The sequence below is a fragment of the Lepidochelys kempii genome, chromosome 1 (genome assembly GCF_965140285.1).
Source record: "Lepidochelys kempii isolate rLepKem1 chromosome 1, rLepKem1.hap1, whole genome shotgun sequence".
Lineage (NCBI taxonomy): Eukaryota > Metazoa > Chordata > Testudines > Cheloniidae > Lepidochelys > Lepidochelys kempii.
Window position 1 is genome coordinate 353,862,390 of NC_136380.1, and position 23,119 is coordinate 353,885,508.

At 48.5% G+C, this 23,119-nt stretch overlaps 1 protein-coding gene across 3 annotated transcripts in view; it reads right to left on the reverse strand.

The window, feature by feature from the left end:
* GOLGB1 (golgin B1) overlaps window positions 1-23,119 on the reverse strand; it is a 113,490-nt gene that overhangs the window by 12,796 nt on the left and 77,575 nt on the right. For 2 of the 3 annotated variants that reach the window (XM_073329076.2, XM_073329077.2), the window contains exons 16-18: window positions 22,613-22,791; window positions 21,083-21,251; window positions 5,424-5,573 (exon numbers count right to left, since the gene is read on the reverse strand). In XM_073329076.2, the coding sequence (XP_073185177.2) occupies window positions 5,424-5,573; window positions 21,083-21,251; window positions 22,613-22,791 (498 nt within the window). Of the gene's footprint in view, window positions 1-5,423; window positions 5,574-15,247; window positions 15,317-21,082; window positions 21,252-22,612; window positions 22,792-23,119 lie in introns of those variants that run through there. The other variant, XM_073329078.2, reaches the window with a different exon arrangement.

Here is a 23,119-nt window from a genome sequence, read left to right on the forward strand (position 1 = left end):
AGATTCTACCACCTCCCTAGGTAACGCATTCCAGTGTTTCACCACCCTCTTAGTGAAAAAGTTTTTCCTAATATCCAATCTAAACCTCCCCCACTGCAACTTGAGACCATTACTCCTCGTTCTGTCATCTGCTACCATTGAGAACAGTCTAGAGCCATCCTCTTTGGAACCCCCTTTCAGGTAGTTGAAAGCAGCTATCAAATCCCCCCTCATTCTTCTCTTCTGCAGGCTAAACAATCCCAGCTCCCTCAGCCTCTCCTCATAACTCATGTGTTCCAGTCCCCTAATCATTTTTGTTGCCCTTCGCTGGACTCTCTCCAATTTATCCACATCCTTCTTGAAGTGTGGGGCCCAAAACTGGACACAGTACTCCAGATGAGGCCTCACCAATGTCGAATAGAGGGGAACGATCACGTCCCTCGATCTGCTCGCTATGCCCCTACTTATACATCCCAAAATGCCATTGGCTTTCTTGGCAACAAGGGCACACTGCTGACTCATATCCAGCTTCTCGTCCACTGTCACCCCTAGGTCCTTTTCCGGCTCTTGGCTCTCAACGAAGCATTTGAGAGTAAGGACCAGCAGCAGAAGGGAACTGGCGTGGGGAAGGTCTTTCTGCTGGAGAGAGGATGGGTCACACTGGGTAGTGAGAGAGGGAAGACTGCAGAGATTTAAAAAAACAAAACAAACTCAGCAATGAGGCAAGTGATAAGGGGCCACAGTCAAGATAAAAGCCATGCAATTTATTTCACTGAAACTAGACTTCATGTAATCAGGATGGCTATTTTATAAAGATGCCCCCCAGAGAGCAGGCTTAGCCCTTAAAGAATGATGATGACTGCTGCTTTATTGGGACTACACTGGTGCAGATCGTACTGAATGCTGAGGGGTTTAGGTGGTGCAAAGTAGGCAGAATACAAAATGCCCAGCTCCAGGCTTAATACTGAGTTTGCCAAGTAAAGTTTCTGGAAAAATTCAGTGAGCAGAATTTTATATGTGTCTGAGATTTGAATGTGTCCACGATCCCTGGATCATTCAGTGCCCAGGGTGGATGGTGAATAAGGCACTGTTGTGTAGTAAATGAGGCTGTTGTCTGTTGGATAATTTGCTGCAGAAGCTGAAACGTATGTTGTGACTAACATAGGGGACTGCACCAAAATGCACAGGAACAAGGGACCACAATTAAAGCATGCACAGGCCACCATAATTCTACCATTTTCTAACTTTTGAGTGCTTGACTTTGCAGTTCTGATAATTTTCTTTTGTACATCGTTGCTTGTTTCTTTACGCAAAGAGAGATGACCCAAAACGTATGGAATGCAAGCAGAGGAGAAGCTGTCCGGGATCTGTTTCTTACCAGTTGGCAGGAACTGTGTCACAATGTGAATGTGAAAAGGACGCTTGGTGCCAGGGCCACAGACTGTCATCGGGACTGAATTAAAGCAATTTGGAGCCTTACGCACACCAAGATATAGGGCCCTCCAGAGGTCTAGTCCCACAATATAGCCCTGTACCCCACCTGGAGTGGCAGGAGGCCCTCATCCCATCCCAGAGAGCTCAGGGGCAGCCACATCAGGAAATTTTTCCCATCCAGGAATGGCAGCTGGGATCCTTCACCCTCTGGGAGCAGCAAGGGCCCCCTTCTCTCTCCCAGGAAGGCAGGAATAGCAGCAAGTGCCCATCCCCACTGTCCTTCAATACCTATCCCACTGCCAGACTGTCTCTGCTTGGGTGAGGGTTGTGGTGGTCGAGGACTCCCTCCTCAGGGGGACTGAGTCATCTATCTACAGCCCCGACCGGGAAAACCAAGAAGTCTGCTGCTTGCCAGGAGCTAGGATCACAATGTGATGGAGAGACTGCCGAGACTCATCAAGCCCTCGGATCGCTACCCCTTCCTGCTCCTCTACGTGGGCACCAATGATACTGCCAAGAATGACCTTGAGTGGATCACTGCAGACTACGTGGCATTGGGAAGAAGAATAAAGGAGTCTGAGGCGCAAGCGGTGTTCTCGTCCATCCTCTTCATGGAAGGAAAAGGCCTGGGTAGAGACCGTCGAATAGTGGAAGTCAACGAATGCTGGCGATCAGCGGGTTATCTCAAGTGCCTATACACAAATGCAAGAAGCCAGGGAAACAAGCAGGGAGAACTGGAAGTCCTGGCACAGTAAAGAAATTATGATGTGATTGGAATAACAGAGACTTGGTGGGATAACTCACATGACTGGAGTACTGTCATGGATGGATATAAACTGTTCAGGAAGGACAGGCAGGGCAGAAAAGGTGGGGGAGTTGCACTGTATGTAAGGAAGCAGTATGACTGCTCAGAGCTCCGATATGAAACTGCAGAAAAACCTGAGTGTCTCTGGATTAAGTTTAGAAGCGTGAGCAACAAGGGTGATGTCGTGGTGGGAGTCTGCTATAGACCACCAGACCAGGGGAAGGAGGTGGACGAGGCTTTCTTCCGGCAACTAACGGAAGATACTAGATCGCAGGCCCTGGTTTTTATGGGAGACTTCAATCATCCTGATATCTGCTGGGAGAGCAATACAGCGGTGCACAGACAAACTAAGAAGTTTTTGAAAAGTGTAGGGGACAATTTCCTGGTGCAAGTGCTGGAGGAACCAAGTAGGGGCAGAGCTCTTCTTGACCTGCTGCTCACAAACCAGGAAGAATTAGTAGGGGAAGCAAAAGTGGAGGGGAACCTGGGAGGCAGTGACCATGAGGTGGTCGAGTTCAGGATCCTGACCGAAGGAAGAAAGGAGAGCAGCAGAATACAGACTCTGGACTTCAGAAAAGCAGACACTGACTCCCCCAGGGAACTGATGGGCAGGAACCCCTGGGAGAATAACATGAGGGGGAATGGAGTCCAGGAGAGCTGGCTGTATTTTAAAGAATCCTTATTGAGGTTACAGGAACAAACAATCCTGATGTGTAGAAAGAATAGTAAATATGGCAGGCGACCAGCTTGGCTTAACAGTGAAATCCTTGCTGATCTTAAACACAAAAAAGAAGCTTACAAGAAGTGGAAGACTGGACAAATGACCAGGGAGGAGTATAAAAATATTGCTCAGGCATGCAGGAGTGAAATCAGGAAGGCCAAATCACACCTGGAGTTGCAGCTGCCAGGAGATGTTAAGAGTAACAAGAAGGGTTTCTTCAGGTATGTTAGCAACAAGAAGAAAGTCAAGGAAAGTGTGGGCCCCTTACTGAATGAGGGAGGCAACCTAGTGACAGAGGATGTGGAAAAAGCTAATGTACCCAATGCTTTTTTTGCCTCTGTCTTCACGATCAAGGTCAGCTCCCAGTGTGCTGCACTGGTCAGCACAGCATGGGGAAGAGGTGACCAGCCCTCTGTGGAGAAAGAAGTGGTTCGGGACAATTTAGAAAAGCTGGACGAGTACAAGTCCATGGGGCCGGATGCGCTGCATCCGAGAGCACTAAAGGAGTTGGCGGATGTGATTGCAGAGCCATTGGCCATTATCTTTGAAAACTCATGGCGATCGGGGGAGGTCCAGGACGCCGGAAAAAGGCTAATGTAGTGCCCATCTTTAAAAAAGGGGAGGAGGAGGATCCGGGGAACTACAGGCCAGTCAGCCTCACCTCGATCCCTGGAAAAATCATGGAGCAGGTCCTCAAGGAATCAATTCTGAAGCACTTAGAGGAGGGGAAACTGATCAGGAACAGTCAGCATGGATTCACCAAGAGCAAGTCATGCCTGACTAATCTATTTGCCTTCTATGATGAGATAACTGGCTCTGTGGATGAGGGGAAAGCAGTGGACATGTTATTCCTTGACTTTAGCAAAGCTTTTGACACTGTCTGCCACAGTATTCTTGCCAGCAAGTTAAAGAAGTATGGGCTGGATGAATGGACTATAAGGTGGATAGAAAGCTGGCTAGATAGTCGGGCTCAACGGGTAGTGATCAGTGGCTCCATGTCTAGTTGGCAGCCAGCATCAAGCGGAGTGCCCCAAGTGTTGGTCCTGGGGCCGGTTTTGTTCAGTATCTTCCTTAATGATCTGGAGGAAGGCTTGGACTGCACCCTCAGCAAGTTTGCAGATGACACTAAACTGGGAGGAGTGGTAGATACGCTGGAAGGTAGGGATAGGATACAGAGGGTCCTAGACAAATTAGAGGATTGGGCCAAAAGAAATCTGGTGAGGTTCAACTAGAACAAGTGCAGAGTCCTGCACTTAGGACGGAAGAATCCCATGCACCGCTACAGACTAGGGACCAAAGGGCTAGGCAGCAGTTCTGCAGAAAAGGACCTAGGGGTGACGGTGAACGAGAAGATGGATATGAGTCAACAGGAGGGTTGATATGAGTCACTAGGAGGGTGGTGAAGCATTGGAACGCATTACCTAGGGAGGTGATGGAATCTCCTTCCTTTGAGGTTTTTAAGGTCAGGCTTGACAAGCCGTGGCTGGGATGATTTAGTTGGGGATTGGTCCTGCTTTGAGCAGGGGGTTGGACTAGATGACCTCCTGAGGTCCCTTCCAACCCTGATATTCTATGATCCCATGTGGGCTGGGTCTGCTATACTCTTCTCCTTCTGCCATATAAAACCCTTGTCTGGGATGGGTTGTCTGTGCCTTTAAAGCAGTGGGTCAGAGTTAACACTCCATTGAAATGCATGGGACAGTTCCTCCCTTTTGGAGCTATTATCTCAGGTTGTCTGCAAACTCAGTCAGTGTATTGGTTACACTCAGGCCACAGTTTCTAGCTTTTCTTCACAACCATAAGGGCAAGGAACTTCTCTTTTTAAAAAAAAAAAGTAACTCCTACACTGATGTAATCATACGACTCCAGGAGTTGGGGCCCTAGACACAGGCCCATAGTGCTTATGCCTTAATACAGTCCTGGCTAACGGAGAAGTAAGAGATTGATTTGGCTCCATCCAGTCCATCTCCCAGAAGCTAGTGCAGGACTGTTCCCTAGCTATAGTTATTAGTATTTTGCCCAGTTTAAAGTGTCCCCAGTGTTGGGGCTCCCCGCCACAGAAGACAGTTCATGAACTGGATTCATCTCCCTAATGGGGAGTGACAGGGCCTGACCCTTCCTCTGGGACCATTCCCAGGCAGATCCACCCCTGTGCCAGGGAGAAACGGGGCCCCAGCTCTTCCCCTGGGGATGATTCTCTGGCTGGACCCATGGCCCTGTCAAGGTGTGATGGGGCCCCCAGTTCTTCTCTAGGGAAGCTGTTCTGCAGCCCAACAGCTTTTCCTGATATCCACCCCGAATCTCATTACTTCTCCGGTGGGGGTCTGTAGGCTCTGGGACAGAAGTTTGTTCTCCCCAAACCCTACATTCCCAGCACAAGCGCCTTAAGCAGGGAGAGGTCTGCTCCTTCCTCCAAGTCCTAGAGGAGGTCTGTTCTCTTCCTTGTCCCAAGTTCCATGAGCAGGCAGAGGCAACTTGCTGTACCTTACTGTTTAACTGTTGAATTCTCAGCTCCTTTTGGTGCAGTTCTTTCAGGCTGTCACCCAGTTGGACCCGGAGGTGATCTGTTTCGGATTCTAGGCTGGACGGGTCCCCTCCCAAAGTTTCACTGGAGCTGGGGGTCTCTGGAGAAGTCTGCCAAGAAAAGAGTGATGAAAGTACCTATTGCTGAGATCTCTTTGTTGAATCCCATTCCCTTTTTAACCACACATCTGTCTGGTGTACAAGTCACAAAACCTTCCATTGATCCTATATCTGGAACATTGCTTGCCAGTGCCAAAGGGGTGAGAGTAAATGGCCACAGCACAAAGGGCAGCTGAAGAGCAGAACAATTAGTGAAAGTTCAGTTGGCTTACACATGGGACTCTTGAACTTCCCTGTTTGCCCAACAGCCTCCTTAGAGATCTGCAGCAGCAATGGCTCAAAAGACACCAGTATATGGATGGGAATGTGCAAGAGCATCAGCAAAGCCATCCTTGCCCCTATGGCTCTTCAGTTTAGAGAACAAAGAAACTGGCACTCTGCCTCCCTTTCCTTCACATGATCCATGCAAGAACTCCACACCTGTACACTGTATTGTTCCCACTTGGATCTATAGATCGTAAGGTCTCGGAGACAGTGGCTTTGTCGACCGCACTAAATACTCAACTTCAGCTTAAAGTATGAAATCAGCAGCAGAGAACATCCTTATTCGGCAGCTTGCTATCCTAAGAGAGCTTCTTAAAGCACTATCCCCAAACACAGCTCTTCCCATTTTTTTTGTTGATACCTTGAGTGGTTGCTTGAGATCAGCATTGCTAAGTATTTACAGTGCTACTGAACAGGGACCCATGAATCAGGAATTCCTGAGATCTCATCCCAGTCTGGCATGGACATCATCTGTAGCCTTAGTCAAGCCACACCTTCTGCCCCAGTGTCTCCATCTGCTAAATGCGGATAATTCTCACTAGTCCACGTCACAGGGATATTGAGAGGACTGATAATTGTACAGCACTTTGCACGTGAACAACAACAAATAAGTGGTAGGGATTATTATATAAGTAACAAACAACCCTCAGAGCCTCTGGATCTGGAACCTTTTATATGGCTGCTGCTGGGACACTGAGGGTCCCAAACCTCTTAACACACCAGCATGCTTGTGCCAAAGAGAATTCTCTATAGTCAGAGTCATAGAAATTATCTATCTGAGGTACACCTAGAGCACCCATCATTGGTCCAGTGCGAGATTCAAGTAAGGAACTGATGTGGTGATGGGCCTAACCCATAACAGGGATCTAAGGGATGATCTGTCAAGTTTCTGAGAACCTGTAAGAGGGAACCAGAACCCAGTTTCTGGGGATGTTAGCACAGCAATACCTGTTCTGACAGGTTCATGTCTGCATTCTCTCCGCATTATAGGAGGAGAGATTTCTGGTGCTGGAACAGACCTGTGCTTTTTCCCTTTGGCCTTGAGGGCAAAGGAAAGTGTGCCCTTGTGGTCTGGTGCACACATTCCTGTCTAAAAGCTGGATCCACACTGGATCTGTGTCACAATCCACATTTCGTTTGGAAACCATGGAATCACTTGTGGGGCTGTGATGCTTCCCAGGGCTGTGAGGCACCTCAATACCACTTGTCCTTAGCAGGAGAAAGCCTTGTCTGTGCTTGGCAGGGGTCAGCTCCCTAGAGAGAAAGAAGGCTGTATAGTTTGAATGGCTTCCACTTCAGCAGAAGTGGGATGAATCTCCTTGGGGACAGGCTGGTTAGAATAGTCAGAAAAGGGTTGAACTAACAGCAAACAGAGAGGGTTAAAAGAGGGACGATATGAGCACTCAGCATGAAAATGAGATGTTGAGAACAAAATTAACCAAGGAACCAAAGGATATGAAGAGAAGAGAAATTCTTGAATTGACAATACACCAATGCTAGGAGCATGGGTAATAAAAAGGAGGAAATGGAATTACCCATTTATGAGCATAAATTCAATCTAGCTGGCATTACTGAAACCTGGTGGAATGATTTGCATGACTGCAATGTTAAAATCAATGTTTCTAATCTATTTAGGAAGGATCAAGTGAGCAAATGGGTGGGGGAGTAGCACTCTGTGTCAAAAATAGCATTACCTGTTTCTGAGTCTTGGATAGCTCATACAAAAATGATCCTGAATGCTTATGGATCAATGTCCTAACAGATAAAGCTCAAGATAGGGGACTAGTTGGTGTCTGCTACAGATCACAAAACACACTAGGGAACAGGATGACCACCTCTTTACGCACCTTTCTATAATGTGTAGGAAAAAAAGCTGTGGTGGAAACTTCACTTTGAGTGACGCATGCTGGAGGTCTTATGCTGCGAGTACTAAAACATCCTTGAGATTTCTAACAATTATAGATTACAATTTCCTAACTCAAAAAGTGTTCCATCCAACATGGGGAAATTCTATATTAGACCGTGTTCTAACAGATAAAGAGGAACTGATCACAGACCTAAAAGTTGATGGTATATCTGGTACAAGTGACGATGATTGATCACACTTGTAATGTGCAAACAGAATAAAATTCAGACAAATTTTTTATATATATACACATATACACACACATACATACATACACACACACACAGACACACGGTGCTTTAAAAGGGCCAGTTTCACAAAGCTGAAAACAATTATTAGCCATATCAACTGGGAGGAAGAGGTCAATCATAAAAATGTGACTAATAATTGGGAATAATTCAAGAACACCTTACTAGACACACAAAAAACCACAATCCCATAATTGAGGAAGGAGGCCATATTGTTAAAAATCTCCACCTGGTTTAAAAGGGAAGTGATGGCAGCTGTAAAAATATAAAACAACAACAACAACAAATGGAAGAACAGGGAAGTTGACCTTAATGATCTTAATCTCATTTATCTTCATAAATGATCTGGAGGATGGTGTGGATTGCACTCTCAGCAAATTTGCGGATGATACTAAACTGGGAGGAGTGGTAGATACGCTGGAGGGCAGGGATAGGATACAGAGGGACCTAGACAAATTGGAGGATTGGGTCAAAAGAAATCTGATGAGGTTCAGTAAGGATAAGTGCTGGGTCCTGCACTTAGGACGGAAGAACCCAATGCACAGCTACAGACTAGGGACCGAATGGCTAGGCAGCAGTTCTGTGGAAAAGGACCTAGGGGTGACAGTGGACGAGAAGCTGGATATGAGTCAGCAGTGTGCCCTTGTTGCCAAGAAGGCCAATGGCATTTTGGGATGTATAAGTAGGGGCATAGCGAGCAGATCGAGGGACGTGATCGTCCCCCTCTATTCAACATTGGTGAGGCCTCATCTGGAGTACTGTGTCCAGTTTTGGGCCCCACACTACAAGAAGGATGTGGATAAATTGGAAAGAGTCCAGCGAAGGGCAACAAAAATGATTAGGGGTCTGGAACACATGACTTATGAGGAGAGGCTGAGGGAACTGGGATTGTTTAGTCTGCAGAAGAGAAGAATGAGGGGGGATTTGATAGCTGCTTTCAGCTACCTGAGAGGTGGTTCCAGAGAGGATGGTTCTAGACTATTCTCAGTGGTGGAAGAGGACAGGACAAGGAGTAATGGTCTCAAGTTGCAGTGGGGGAGGTTTAGGTTGGATATTAGGAAAAACTTTTTCACTAGGAGGGTGGTGAAACACTGGAATGCGTTGCCTAGGCAGGTGGTGGAATCTCCTTCCTTAGAAGTTTTTAAGGTCAGGCTTGACAAAGCCCTGGCTGGGATGATTTAATTGGGGATTGGTCCTGCTTTTGAGCAGGGGGTTGGACTAAATGACCTCCTGAGGTCCCTTCCAACCCTGATATTCTATGATTCTATGAATATACAGCAGAAATTAAGGATTGTAGAAAACTGATTAGGGAAGCCCAAGGATACAAGGAGAACTCTATGGTCAGCTAAGTTAAGAATAGTAAGAAGAAGTTTTTAACATTTATTACGACCAAAAAGAATCCTGACAATGCTATTGGTCCATTACTAGATGGAAACTGCAGAATTATCAATAATAATCCAAAAATGACAGAAGTGTTCAACAAATATTTCTGTTCTGTATTTGGGGAAAAATCAGATATATAGTCTTATCATATAGTGATAATACTCTTTCCATTCTACTAGTATACCTGGAGGATGTTAAACAAAAGCTGCTAAAGTTAGACACTTAAATCAGCAGGTCCAAATAACTTGCATCCAATAGTTTTAAAAGAGCTGTCTGAAAAGCTTGCTGTAAAAGACAGTTACCTTTTCTGTAACTGGTGATCTTCGAGATGTGTTGCTCATGTCTATTCCACAATAGGTGTGCGTGCTTGCCACGTGCACCGGTGCTGGAAGTTTTCCCCCTAACAGTACCCGTAGGGGGGAATGTCCCCCCCCGGAGCAGTAAAAGGGGGGCTGTGCTCCCATCACCCTCAGTTCTTTCTTGCCAGACAACTCCGACAGAGGGGAAGGAGGGTGGGATGTGGAATGGACACGAGCAACACATCTCGAAGAACACCAGTTATGGAAAAGGTAACTGTCTTTTCCTCTTCGAGCGATTGCTCATGTGCATTCCACAATAGGTGATTCCACACTATATCTGTTGGAGATGGGTAGGAGTTCACAGACTCTCAGGATGGAGCACGGCCCTGCCGAACTCGGCGTCCTCCCTGGTTTGGGAGACTATCGCATAATGCGAGGTGAACATGTGAACCGAAGACCGGATAGCAGCGCTGTAAATGTCCTGAATGGGAACATGGGCTAGAAAGGCAGCCGAAGAGGCTTGCGCCCTAGTCGAGTGTGCCCTCACAATCAGCGGCGAGGGGACTCCTGCTAGATCGTAACAGTGACGAATATACAAGGTGATCCAGTTGGAGAGCCGCTGAGTAGAGATAGGCAGACCTCTCATGTGTTTGGCCGAGGTGATGAACAGCTGTGAGGACTTCCTGAATGGCTTAGTCCGCTCCAGGTAAAAGGCCAGAGCCTGTCTCACATCCAGCATGTGGAGACGGCATTCCTCACTGGACTCATGGGGCTTGGGACAGAGCAACGGCAGGAAGATATCCTGACTCATGTGGTAGGTGGAGACCACCTTGGGGAGGAACGAAGGATGTGGTCGGAGCTGGACCTTATCCTTATGGAACACTGTGTACGGGGGCTCGGGGGTCAGGGCCCTGAGCTCCGAGACCCATCTGGCTGATGTGATCACCATCAGGAAGGCTACCTTCCACGAGAGGTGCGACCAGGAGCATGTAGCTAGCAGCTCAAACAGGGGACCCGTTGGCCAGGCCAGCACCAAGTTCAGGTCCCACTGCGGGACTAACATACGGGAACAGACGATCCAATCCCTTAAAGAATCGGCCAGTCATGGCATAGAAGAAAACCATGTGCCCCTGCACTGTCAGATGGAAGGCAGATATGGCCGCCAAGTGCACCTTGACGGACGAGGGCGCTTGGCCCTGGGCTCTAAGGTGAAGAAGGTAGTCTAAAATGAGCTGAATTGGGGAAGCCATGGGCAACATGCCCCAATCAGCCGCCCACCATGAAAAGCGAGACCACTTTGCCAGGCAGGCCCGAAGCGTGGAGGACTGTCTGCTTTCCAGGAGGATGAACCCCTTCCGAGCAAGTCCTTTCCTCCCGGCGTAACCACTGAGCAGCCACGCCGAGAGGGGGAGTGCCAATAGGCTGGGGTGGAGGAGGCGGCCCTGATCATGGGAGAGCATGTCCGGGCGGGGTGGCAACAGCCACGGCGGGGCGACTGCCAGGTTTGTGAGAGTCCCGTAACAATGTTGCCTGGGCTATGCCGGGGCGATCAGGAGGACCCAGGCCCTCTCCATTTATATCTTCTCCAAGACCTTGCCGATCAGTGGGATCGGGGGAAGGCACAGAGAAGCCGGCCTGACCAGGATAGGAGAACAGCATCGGAGATGGTGCCCACACCCAACCCCCACCCCGGAACCGAAGCGGGGACACTGGTGGTTCTGCCGTGTTGCGAACAGGTCCACCTGAGGAGTGCCCCATGTTTGGAAAATCCTGTGCACCACCTCTGGGTGTAGTGACCACTCGTGCTGAGAGGAGAAGTCTTGGCTCAGGCGATCTGCCCGGGAATTCCGGGTGCCTGGTAAATGGTGGGCCTCCAGGCAAATATCGTGGGCTATGCAGAAGTCCCACAGCCTCAGGGCTTCCTGGCAGAAGGCTGAGGAGTGGGCCCCGCCTTGTTTTTTGATGTAAAACATCGAGGCTGTGTTGTCTGTGAGAACCCTGACCACTCTGCCCTCCAGGTGCGAGCGGTAGGCTACGCATGCCAGATGGACCGCCCTGAGTGCCTTGATGTTTATATGCAGGGCAAGGTCCGGCATGGACCACAGACCTTGGATCTGAACGTTCCCCACATGGGCTCCCCACCCCAGCTCCAACGTGTCGGGCACCAGTTCCACCGATGGGGGCCTGCCCCTGAATGGGACCCCGTGGAGCATGTTCCCCAGGAAGGACCTCCATTGCAGGAAGGCAATCACCGGTTCGGGGACAGTGAGGACCATGTCCATCCTGTCTCTGGACTAGGAGAACACTGAGGCCAATCAGAGCTGGAGGGGCCTCATCCTGAGCCTGGCACGGAGAACCACATATGTGCACGCTGACATGTGACCCAGGAGCTAGAGGCATGCTCTGGCTGTGGTCACAGGGAACCTTGTGACTGTGTCGATGAGCCCTCTTAGGGTCTCGAACCTGTCCGGTGGAAGGGAGGCCCTGGCCGATGTCACGTCCAGGACTGCCCCAATAAACTCTATGCGCTGCACCGGAACTAACGTGGACTTGGTGTCATTTACCAACAGGCCCAGGGTGACACACGTGGACAGGAGGAGCGCCACGTGATCCAGCACCCACGACCTGGAGCTGCCCTTGACCAGACAGTCATCGAAATAGGGGAAGATCTGAATCCTCAGACGTCTGAGGTAGGCTGCTATCACAGACATGCACTTTGTGAACACCCTGGGAGCAGTGGACAGGCCAAACGGGAAGACCGTAAATTGGTAGTGCTCCTGTCCAACCGTGAAACGGAGGAAACATCTGTGCCCCTCGAATATATGAATGTGGAAGTATGCATCCTGCAGATCGAGGGCGGCGTACCAGTCCCGAGGACCCAGGGAGGGGATGATGGAGGCCAGAGAGACCATGCAAAACTTGAGCTTTACCATGTACTGGTTCAGGCCTCACAGGTCCAGGATGGGCCTGAGCCCACCTTTGGCTGTTGGGATAAGGAAATAGCGGGAGTAGTACCCCTTGCGACTGAACTCTGCTGGCACCACTTCCACCGCTCCTAGGCCAAGGAGCCGCCCCACCTCCTGCTTGAGCAGGGCCTCGTGAGAGGGGTTCCCCAGGAGGGACTGGGACTGAGGGTGGTTAGGTGGGGTAGAGCCCCACTGGAGGGTATAGCCCCAGGAGACAATGTTGAGGACTCAACGGTCTGAAGTCAGCCGCGACCACTCCAGAAGAAAAGCACACAACCGTTTGGAGAAGGGAAGCTTTATTGCGGGTGGATTGCTGGTATGAACTGGGAAGTCGCCCCCAGGCATCCCGTCAAAACTGATGTTTTCCCGCCTGCTTGCCCTTGGAAGGCCCAGGCTGGGGGGCAGACTGGGACTGCGTCTGCGGGTGCTTTTTATAGTCCCGAGACTTTTTATGAGGGGGCTTATATTTAGAGTGGGTGGCCTGGGTGGGAGCCTGCTGAGGCCTAAACTTGGTCCTGGCCGGAGCCGGGACATAGAGGCCAAGTGTCTTAAGCATTGTGCAAGAACCTTTCAGGCTGTGCAAACAGGGCCTTGCCATCGAACGGAAAGTCCTGCAAGGAGTTCTGCGCCTTCCTGGACAGCAGGAGCCACAACGCCCTCCTCACGGACACCACGGAGGCCATAGACCTTGCAGCTGTATCCGCGGCATCTGACGCTGCCTGCAGGGTTGCCCTGGCAGCCGCTGTACCCTCCTCCAGCAGAGCTTTGAACTCTTTCTTGTCACGCTCCTGGAGGGAGTCCTTGAATTTGCGTAGAGAGCCCCACAAATTGAACTCATACCGTCCCAGGAGAGCCTGATGGTTCGCCACCCTTAACAGGAAACTTGAGGATGAATAAACCTTTCTCCCAAATAAGTCCAGCCTCCTTGAGTCTTTATTTTTCGAAGTAGGGGCTGGTTGGCCCTGTCTCTCTCTGTGGTTGACCAACTCGACCACCAGGGAGTTGGAAAAAGGGTGGGTGTACAGGTATTCATGACCCTTGGCGGGCACAAAGTACTTCCGTTCTGCCTTCTTAGAGATGGGTGGCAAGGAAGCCGGGGTTTGCCATAACGTGTTTGAAATTTTTTCCACCCCTTCATGGAGTGGGAGGGCCACCATGCCTGGTGCCAAGGCCAAGCGGACATTGAAGAGGAAGTCTGAGGGTTCCTCCACCTCCTTGGCCTGAAGGTTGAGGCTTGATGCCACCCCTTTCAATAGTTCCTGGTAGGCTTTAGAGTCCTCCTGCGGAACAGAGGGAGGAGGCGCCGTAATCACCTCATCAGGGAGGATGAGGATGCGGGTGTGGTACTCTGTGTACCCACTGGTACCAGAGATCCCACCACTTGGTCGTCCTCTGGGCACAGAACCGAAGATGCACACCACACCGACTCCTTTCTGGGAGGCTGGGAAAGAGAGGCTGATGGTCTTTCCAAGGCTCTGGCCACTGAGCGAGCCCCCACTGGGGGCTGTGTCAGGGGCCACGGGGCCCATTGGTACACGGTGCCGGCCAAGGAGCCAGGTGCCACTGCACCTGCTGTGGCACCGGCAGAGCGGGCTGTTCAGCCTGACTAGGCTGTTCCATCGACCGACGACTACGAAGGGAGGCCCGGCTGGCGTACAACCTGCCGCTGTCCCTGGACCGGGAGAAGTGGTGGTGTCAGGAACGGTGCTGACCATGAGACCATGATCCCCACGTGGAACAGTGGTATCGCCGGTAGCAGCTGCTCCACGATCGGCTCCAGCAGTCGGATCTGCGATGGCAAGGCGCCAGCGATCGATGCCCGGGACTGCGGGAGCAGAGCCGCAGTGGGGTCCTGGAGCGAGACGAAGAACGGGAACTGTGTTGATGCCTGTATCACGACGGGCTACGGTAGCCTCTTGGAGACGAGGACCTCCAGTGCCGTCTGTCTCGATCTCGATGGGGAGCAGCGCCTGGAACCTCTGTCAGTCGGAATCCAGCCAGACAACCTGGTGGGGGTCGATGGGGATGGGCGCGAACTGCACACGGGGTGGTTGCTGAGCTGCGAACGGCGTTGGGAACGTTGCCTCGACCACAAACGGTACCGATCAGGTTGTGACTGCGGAGACCCAAGCAGCGGCTTGCCTCTGGATTGGGGAGCCAACGGTGGCGGTGCCCCAGGTACTGGCACAGACATAATGTCCCGGGCCGCTTGCAGCGCCTCCAGCGTGGAGGGCACCCGGACATCCGGGGAGGCCTGCGCTGAGTGGGCCAAGCTACTCTGCTCAACCTGAGTCAGAGGCCTAGTGGCCGACGGGGACGGAAAACTGCCCAACATGGGTCTAGACTCTCCTCTGGGCTTGCTCTGGTGTCTCGGCGGCGAAGACCTCTTCTTAGCCTTCTTGGTGTGCCCCGTGTATGGGGAGCGGTGCCGGCCAGTGGAAGGCACTGAAGGGTTGCCGCGCACCGACACTGCAGTACCGACTCAGAGCAGCACACCGGAGTTGGGGTCAGCGCCGACTCCATCAGAATGGCTCAGAGCCGAATGTCCCTTTCCTTCTTGGACTGAGGCTTGAAAGATCTGCAAATCTTGCAGAGATTGCTGAGATGGGTTTCCCCCAGACAGCGTAAACACTCATTGGCATGCGGGTCACTCACTGGCATCGGGCGCCTGTAAGTGTCGCACGACTTAAAGCCTGGGGCACGGGACATGCCCTGACCCGGACGCACTAAACTATACTAACACTAATCTGAACTACTTCAACTACAGGTACTACTAACTAAGAATGAACAGAGTTCAAGAGGAAAGCTGCAGAAAAGCTGGAGCAGAGCAGTTCCAATGCACCTTCACTGGTAGCAAGAAGGAACTCGGGGTGGGAGGGCGACCCCCTACAGGTACTACTAGGGGAAAAACTTCTGGCACCAGTGCATGTGGCGAGCATGCCCACCTATTGTGGAGTGCATATGAGCAATCACTCGAAGAAGAATATGAATCTGAAAGGCACCTTGGGTGAAAGTGATCATGAAATGGTAGAGTTCATGATTCTAAGGAATGGTAGGAGGGAGAACAGCAAAATAAAGACAATGGATTTCAAGAAGGCAAACTTTAGCAAACTCATGGAGTTAGTAGGTAAGATCCCATGGGAAGCAAGTCTAAGGGGAAAAACAATTGAAGACAGTTGGCAGTTTTTCAAAGAGACATTATTAAAGGCACAAGAGCAAACTACCCCACTGCATAGGAAAAGTAGGAGATATGGCAAGACAACACCCTGGCTTAACCAGGAGATTGCCAATGTCTAAAAATCAAAAAAGATACTTACAAAAAGTGGAAACTAGGTCAAATTACAAAGGATGAATATAAACAAATAACACAAGTATGTCGGGACAAAATTAGAAAAGCCAAGGCACAAATCAAGAGCTAGGGATATAAAAGGAAACAAGAAAACATTCCACAAATACCTTAGAAGCAAGAGGAAGACCAAGGACAGGATAGGACTGTTACTCAATGAGGAGGGAAAAACAATAACAGAAGATGTAGAAATGGCAGAGGTGCTTAATGACTTCTTGGTTTCAGTTTTCACCAAGAAGGTTGGTGGTGATTGGACGTCTAACATAGTGAATGCCAGTGAAAATGAGGTAGGATCAGAGACTAAAATAGGGAAAGAACAAGTTAAAAATTATGTAGACAAGTTAGATGTCTTCAAATCACCAGGGCCTGATGAAATGCATCCTAGAATACTTATGGAGCTGACTGAGGAGACATATGAGCTATTAGCGATTATCTTTGAAAAGTCATGGAAGAGAGGAGAGACTCCAGAAGACTGGAAAAGGGCAAATATAGTGCCAATCTATAAAAAGGGAAATAAGGACAACCCAGGGAATTACAGACCAGTCAGCTTAACTTCAGTACCTTGAAAGATAATGGAGCACATAATTAAGCAATCCATTTGGAAACACCTAGAAGATAATAAGGTGATAAAGTAACAGTCAGCATGTATTTGTAAAGAACAAGTCATGTCAAACCAACCTGATAGATTCTTTGACAGGGTAACAAGGCTTGTGGATAGGGGGAAGTGGTAAACGTGGTATATCTTGACTTTAGTAAAACTTTCGATACTGTCTCGCATGACCTTCTCATAAACAAACTAGGGAAATGTAACCTAGATTGAGCTACTATAACGTGGGTGCATAACTGGTTGGAAAACCATTCCCAGAGAGTAATTATCAGTGGTTCACAGTAATGCTGAAAGGATATAATGAGTGGAGTCCCACAGGGATCAGTTCTGGGTCCAGGCCTGTTCAATATCTTCAGTGATTTAGATAATGGCATAGAGAGTACACTTATAAATTTTGTAGACTATACCAAGCTGGGAGGGGTTGCAAGTGCTTTGGAGGGTAGGATTAAATTTCAAAATGATCTGGACAAACTGGAGAAATGGTTTAAAGTACAGGGAGTCTCATCTGACATACATTTAACATGCGCGAATTCAGCTTTGCACGCTTGGCAAAAACAAAAACAAAAAAAAGAGAAAAATAATTTACATACTGTGGAAGTATAACATTGTATAAGTATAACGTTGTATAAGGGGACATGCTGGATACATTGTATATGAGAGGGCATGCCAAAACATGTTACAAAGTATCTGAGGGAGCACACGTAGGGACAGTTAGCTTTTGAATGGAGAAGCAATTAAGATAGAGCCAGCACGTCTAAGAAGCAGGCATCAGAATGGAAGGTGTGAAGGGCAATTAGTTAAGTTAACTGGAAGCTATTAAAGGAGATTGTTAAGGGTGGCAGGTAATTGAAAATACATGACTGGTCTCAGGATCTCGAAGGGTGGTGACTAAAATCTTTTTCTTCTTTTGTCTATAACTTCTCTGTAACTTGTTCTCCAAAAACCTGTATAAATTAAAAGACACAAGCCCCACTCGGGGGGCTCACTTCTAAATGTATTAGCAGAGCAGCTTTGCTAATAAAACAGAGTGGTCTGATAAATTGTGAGTCTGAGTCAAACTTTGACAATACTATACCTGTAATACGGGCGATTCTGCCAGCCATTACACTCAATGTAATTTTGACTATACGCGATTTTAGTTTTACGTGCTGACTGCAGAACGTAACCCCAATGTAAGATGAGACTCACCTGTAAACAGGATGAAATTCAATAAGGACAAATGCAAAGTACTCCACAAAGGAAGGAGCAATAAGTTGCACACATACAAATGGGAAATGACTGCCTGAGAAGGAGTACTGCAGAAGAGGATCTAGGGGTCATAATAGATCACAAGCTAAATATGAGTCAACAGTGCAGCACTGTTTCAAAAGAAGTGAACATCATTCTGGAATGTATTAGCAGGAGTGTTGTAAGCAAGACATGAGAAGTAATTCTTCCGCTCTACTCTGCGCTGATTAGGCCTCAGATGGAGTATTGTGTCCAGTTCCGGGCACCACATTTCAGGAAAGATGTGGACAAACTGGAGAAAGTCCAGAGAAGAGCAACAAAAATGATTAAAGGTCTAGAAAACATGACCTATGAGGAAAGATTGAAAACACTGGGTTTGTTTAGTATGGAAAAGAGAAGACTGAGAGGGGACATGATAACAGTTTTCAAGTACATAAAAGGTTGTTACAAGGAGGAGGGAGAAAATTTGTTCTTCTTAACCTCTGAGCATAGGACTAGAAGCAATGGTTATAAATTGAAGAAAGGAGGTTTAGTTTGGACATTAGGAAAAACGTCCTAACTGTCAGGGTGGTTAAGCACTGGAATAAATTCCCTAGGGAGGCTGTAGAAGGACCATCATTGTCTAACCTGCTCTTAAAAAATCTCCAAACACGTGTCAGGGATGGTCTAGATAATACTTAGTCCTGCCTTGAGTGCAGGGGACTGGACTAGATGACCCCTTGAGCTCCTTTCCACTACCTGAAAGGGGGTTCCAAAGAGGATGGATCTAGACTGTTCTCAGTGGTAGCTGATGACAGAACAAGGAGTAATGGTCTCAAGTTGCAGTGGGAGAGGTTTAGGTTGGATATTAGGAAAAACTTTTTCACTAGGAATCATAGAATAATAGAATATCAGGGTTGGAAGGGACCTCAGGAGGTCATCTAGTCCAACCCCCTGCTCAAAGCAGGACCAATCCCCAGCTAAATCATCCCAGCCACGGCTTTGTCAAGCCTGACCTTAAAAATATCTAAGGAAGGAGATTCCACCACCTCCCTAGGTAACGCATTCCAGTGTTTCACCACCCTCCTAGTGAAAAAGTTTTTCCTAATATCCAACCTAAACCTCCTCCTCCACTGCAACTTGAGACCATTACTCCTTGTTCTGTCATCAGCTACCACTGAGAACAGTCTAGAGCCATCCTCTTTGGAACCCCCTTTCAGGTAGTTGAAAGCAGCTATCAAATCCCCTCTCATTCTTCTCTTCCGCAGACTAAACAATCCCAGTTCCCTCAGCCTCTCCTCATAAGTCATGTGTTCCAGTCCCCTAATCATTTTTGTTGCCCTCCGCTGGACGTTTTCCAATTTTTCCACATCCTTCTTCTAGTGTGGGGCCCAAAACTGGACACAGTACTCCAGATGAGGCCTCACCAATGTCGAATAGAGGGAAACGATCACATCCCTCGATCTGCTGGCAATGCCCCTACTTATACATCCCAAAATGCCACTGGCCTTCTTGGCAACAAGGGCACACTGTTGACCCATATCCAGCTTCTCGTCCACTGTCACCCCTAGGTCCTTTTCCGCAGAACTGCTGCCTAGCCATTCGGTCCCTAGTCTGTAGCTGTGCATTGGATTCTTCCATCCTAAGTGCAGGACCCTGCACTTATCCTTATTGAACCTCATCAGATTTCTTTTGGCCCAATCCTCCAATTTGTCTAGGTCCTTCTGTATCCTATCCCTCCCCTCCAGCGTATCTACCACTCCTCCCAGTTTAGTATCATCCGCAAATTTGCTGAGAGTGCAATCCACACCATCCTCCAGATCATTTATGAAGATATTGAACAAAACCGGCCCCACGACCGACCCTTGGGGCACTCCCCTTGATACCGGCTGCCAACTAGACATGGAGCCATTGATCACTACCCGTTGAGCCCGACAATCTAGCCAGCTTTCTACCCACCTTATAGTGCATTCATCCAGCCTATACTTCCTTAACTTGCTGACAAGAATACTGTGGGAGACCGTGTCAAAAGCTTTGCTAAAGTCAAGAAACCATACATCCACTGCTTTCCCTTCATCCACAGAACCAGTAATCTCATCATAAAAGGCGATTAGATTAGTCAGGCATGACCTTCCCTTGGTGAATCCATGCTGGCTGTTCCTGATCACTTTCCTCTCATGCAAGTGCTTCAGGATTGATTCTTTGAGGACCTGCTCCATGATTTTTCCAGGGACTGAGGTGAGGCTGACTGGCCTGTAGTTCCCAGGATCCTCCTTCTTCCCTTTTTTAAAGATTGGCACTACATTAGCCTTTTTCCAGTCATCTGGGACTTCCCCGGTTCGCCATGAGTTTTCAAAGATAATGGCCAATGGCTCTGCAATCACATCCGCCAATTCCTTCAGCACTCTCGGATGCAGTGCATCCGGCCCCATGGAGTTGTGCTTGTCCAGCTTTTCTAAATAGTCCCAAACCACTTCTTTCTCCACAGAGGGCTGGTCACCTCCTCCCCATGCTGTGCTGCCCAGTGCAGTAGTCTGGGAGCTGACCTTGAGGGTGGTGAAGCACTGGAATGCGTTACCTAGGGAGGTGGTGGAATCTCCTTCCTTAGATATTTTTAAGGTCAGGCTTGACAAAGCCTTGGCTGGGATGATTTAGTTGGGGATTGGTCCTGCTTTGAGCAGGGGGTTGGACTAGATGACCTCCTGAGGTCCATTCCAACCCTGATAATCTACGATATTCTATGATCATAGAATCATAGAATCTATGATTCTATGATCCCCACTGCACAGTTGGTGCATCCCATGGATGGAAACATACAGAGGACGCTCAGATAAAAACTTCCCTCCAATACATTTGACCCACCTGCTTTCAGATGTTGTGACCCCACTCCTCATAGAATCATACAATATCAGGGTTGGAAGGGACCTCAGGAGGTCATCTAGTCCAACCCCCTGCTCAAAGCAGGGCCAATTCTCAACTAAAGCATCCCAGCCAGGACTTTGTCTAGCCTGCCCTTAAAAATATCTCAGGAAGGAGATTCCACCACCTCCCTAGGTAACGCATTCCAGTGCTTCACCACCCTCCTAGTGAAAAAGTTTTTCCTAATATCCAACCTAAGCCTCCCCCACTGCAACTTGAGACCATTACTCCTCGTTCTGTCATCTGCTATCACTGAGAACAGTCTAGATCCATCCTCCATCACTCTGGCTCCTTTCTAACTGAATTCCAAGCTTCCAATTCCACTATAATATGAAGGGAACTCCATCCTTGCTCACCTGCCTTTGGTATTGCTCCTCTATGACCTGCGTCTTGGACAGGGGTGACTTCACACAATCTTGCACAATCCTTTGCAAGTGACTTAGCTGCTGGTCTTTGTCCGCCAAGGCCATCAAGTACTGCTCTTTTTCCCTCTTGTTCTGCATCTCCCATGTGGTCTTCTCCTGTCTGCAAAGCAACACATAGTCAACATTATAGATGGCACGTCCTACAGTATGTCCTGTGTAGTCACCTGCAGTACTCAGGAAGCCCAGCATAGGCCTAGCAGGGGAACAGTCTCATTACTCCCCACAGTTAACCTATGCCAGGAGAGTTTCTTTGCAACAAGACACTGCTGCATAGAGACAGAGATACCCAATTCACACAGGTTTCAGAGTAACAGCCGTGTTAGTCTGTATTCGCAAAAAGAAAAGGAGTACTTGTGGCACCTTAGAGACTAACCAATTTATTTGAGCATGAGCTTTCGTGAGCTACAGCTCACTTCATCAGATGCATGCCGTGGAAACTGCAGCAGACTTTATATATACACAGAGCATGAGCTTTCGTGAGCTACAGCTCACTTCATCAGATGCATGCCGTGGAAACTGCAGCAGACTTTATATATACACAGAGCATGAGCTTTCGTGAGCTACAGCTCACTTCATCAGATGCATGCCGTGGAAACTGCAGCAGACTTTATATATACACAGAGAATATTCTCTGTGTATATATAAAGTCTGCTGCAGTTTCCACGGCATGCATCTGATGAAGTGAGCTGTAGCTCACGAAAGCTCATGCTCAAATAAATTGGTTAGTCTCTAAGGTGCCACAAGTACTCCTTTTCTTTTTGCCAATTCACACAGTTGAGGACTTAGACAGAGCAGGATTCAGAAAGTCATTTTGCAGTCGGCTTGGGGACTGCAGCATGTTCACTGCTACACACTTACAGTACCCCTGGACAATATGTTTTCCTTTGTCTTCAGACAGCTTGGACTAGACTGTGATAAACAACTTTTGTCAGTGTGCAAGGCAGGGATAAGAGGTAAATCACTTAGCCTTCTCACTGGCTGGTTAATTTTAGCTCTGTGGGGAAGGACAGACTGCTGTAGGAATATTTATGGACTGCATTTGTGAAGGGTGACAGCAGCGTGGGTTGGGCATCAAACTAATAAAATAAAGAATTAGTCACTCATAAGTAAGAATGGCTTCTGCAGTAACACAAATTAGGTTAACAATGTAAGGGGCCTCAGAAAAGAAGCTGGTCACCAGGTGGGGGAGGGAGAAGTTTGCGCCTATGTTCTAGTACTACATAAATTAGGTATAATATTGGATGGGGACAGTTATACATTCCTCTGCAATATGCGATACTAGCTACCGTTGGAGGCAAGAAACAAAATTAGAAGAGCTATTGGTTTATTCCAGAATGAGTTTCATATAACAACCTGACCTCATCCTCCAGCCATCCGCTCGATTCCCAATGGGACCCCCCAAATCTTGCATCAAGGAGATTATTGCCCCCATGGACCAGTATGCAGAAGGGCTGTTCTCACCTGAGCTGGTGGAGCTCCTGTCGGCAGGAAATGCTGTCCTGCCTCAATTGTTCTTGGAGACAATGCTGTTTATCAGCCTCTTGCTGATACTCCTGCAGTCGAGCCTTTAAGTGAGAGATCTCAGCTGTTTCCATGCCAATCTGCAGGTACTGCTGCTGCAGATTCTTCAGCTCTGTCAACTTTAATCAAAGGAAAACAGCAGAATGACAAATTGTGTGACCTCTGCTGAATAGACAGGCAACGTTTTTTTCCCCACTATTTACAGAAATTCCTGAGGTGCTCTTCACTATGGCATCTGGAGAAGGTGGTCACATCCAACAGGCAGGCAGGGCTTATGGAGTTAGTCATCACTTATCATACAAGTCCTGCTAAAAGCAGCTCAGAACAGCGTCAGCACTGGTGAACTGGCCATCCAGCACAAGATCAAAGCAGTGAGTCCCAAACTTTGGCTCCTGGCCCACCTGTGACCAACACTTCCTGGCAACCCAAAGATTGCTGGTTGGCTAC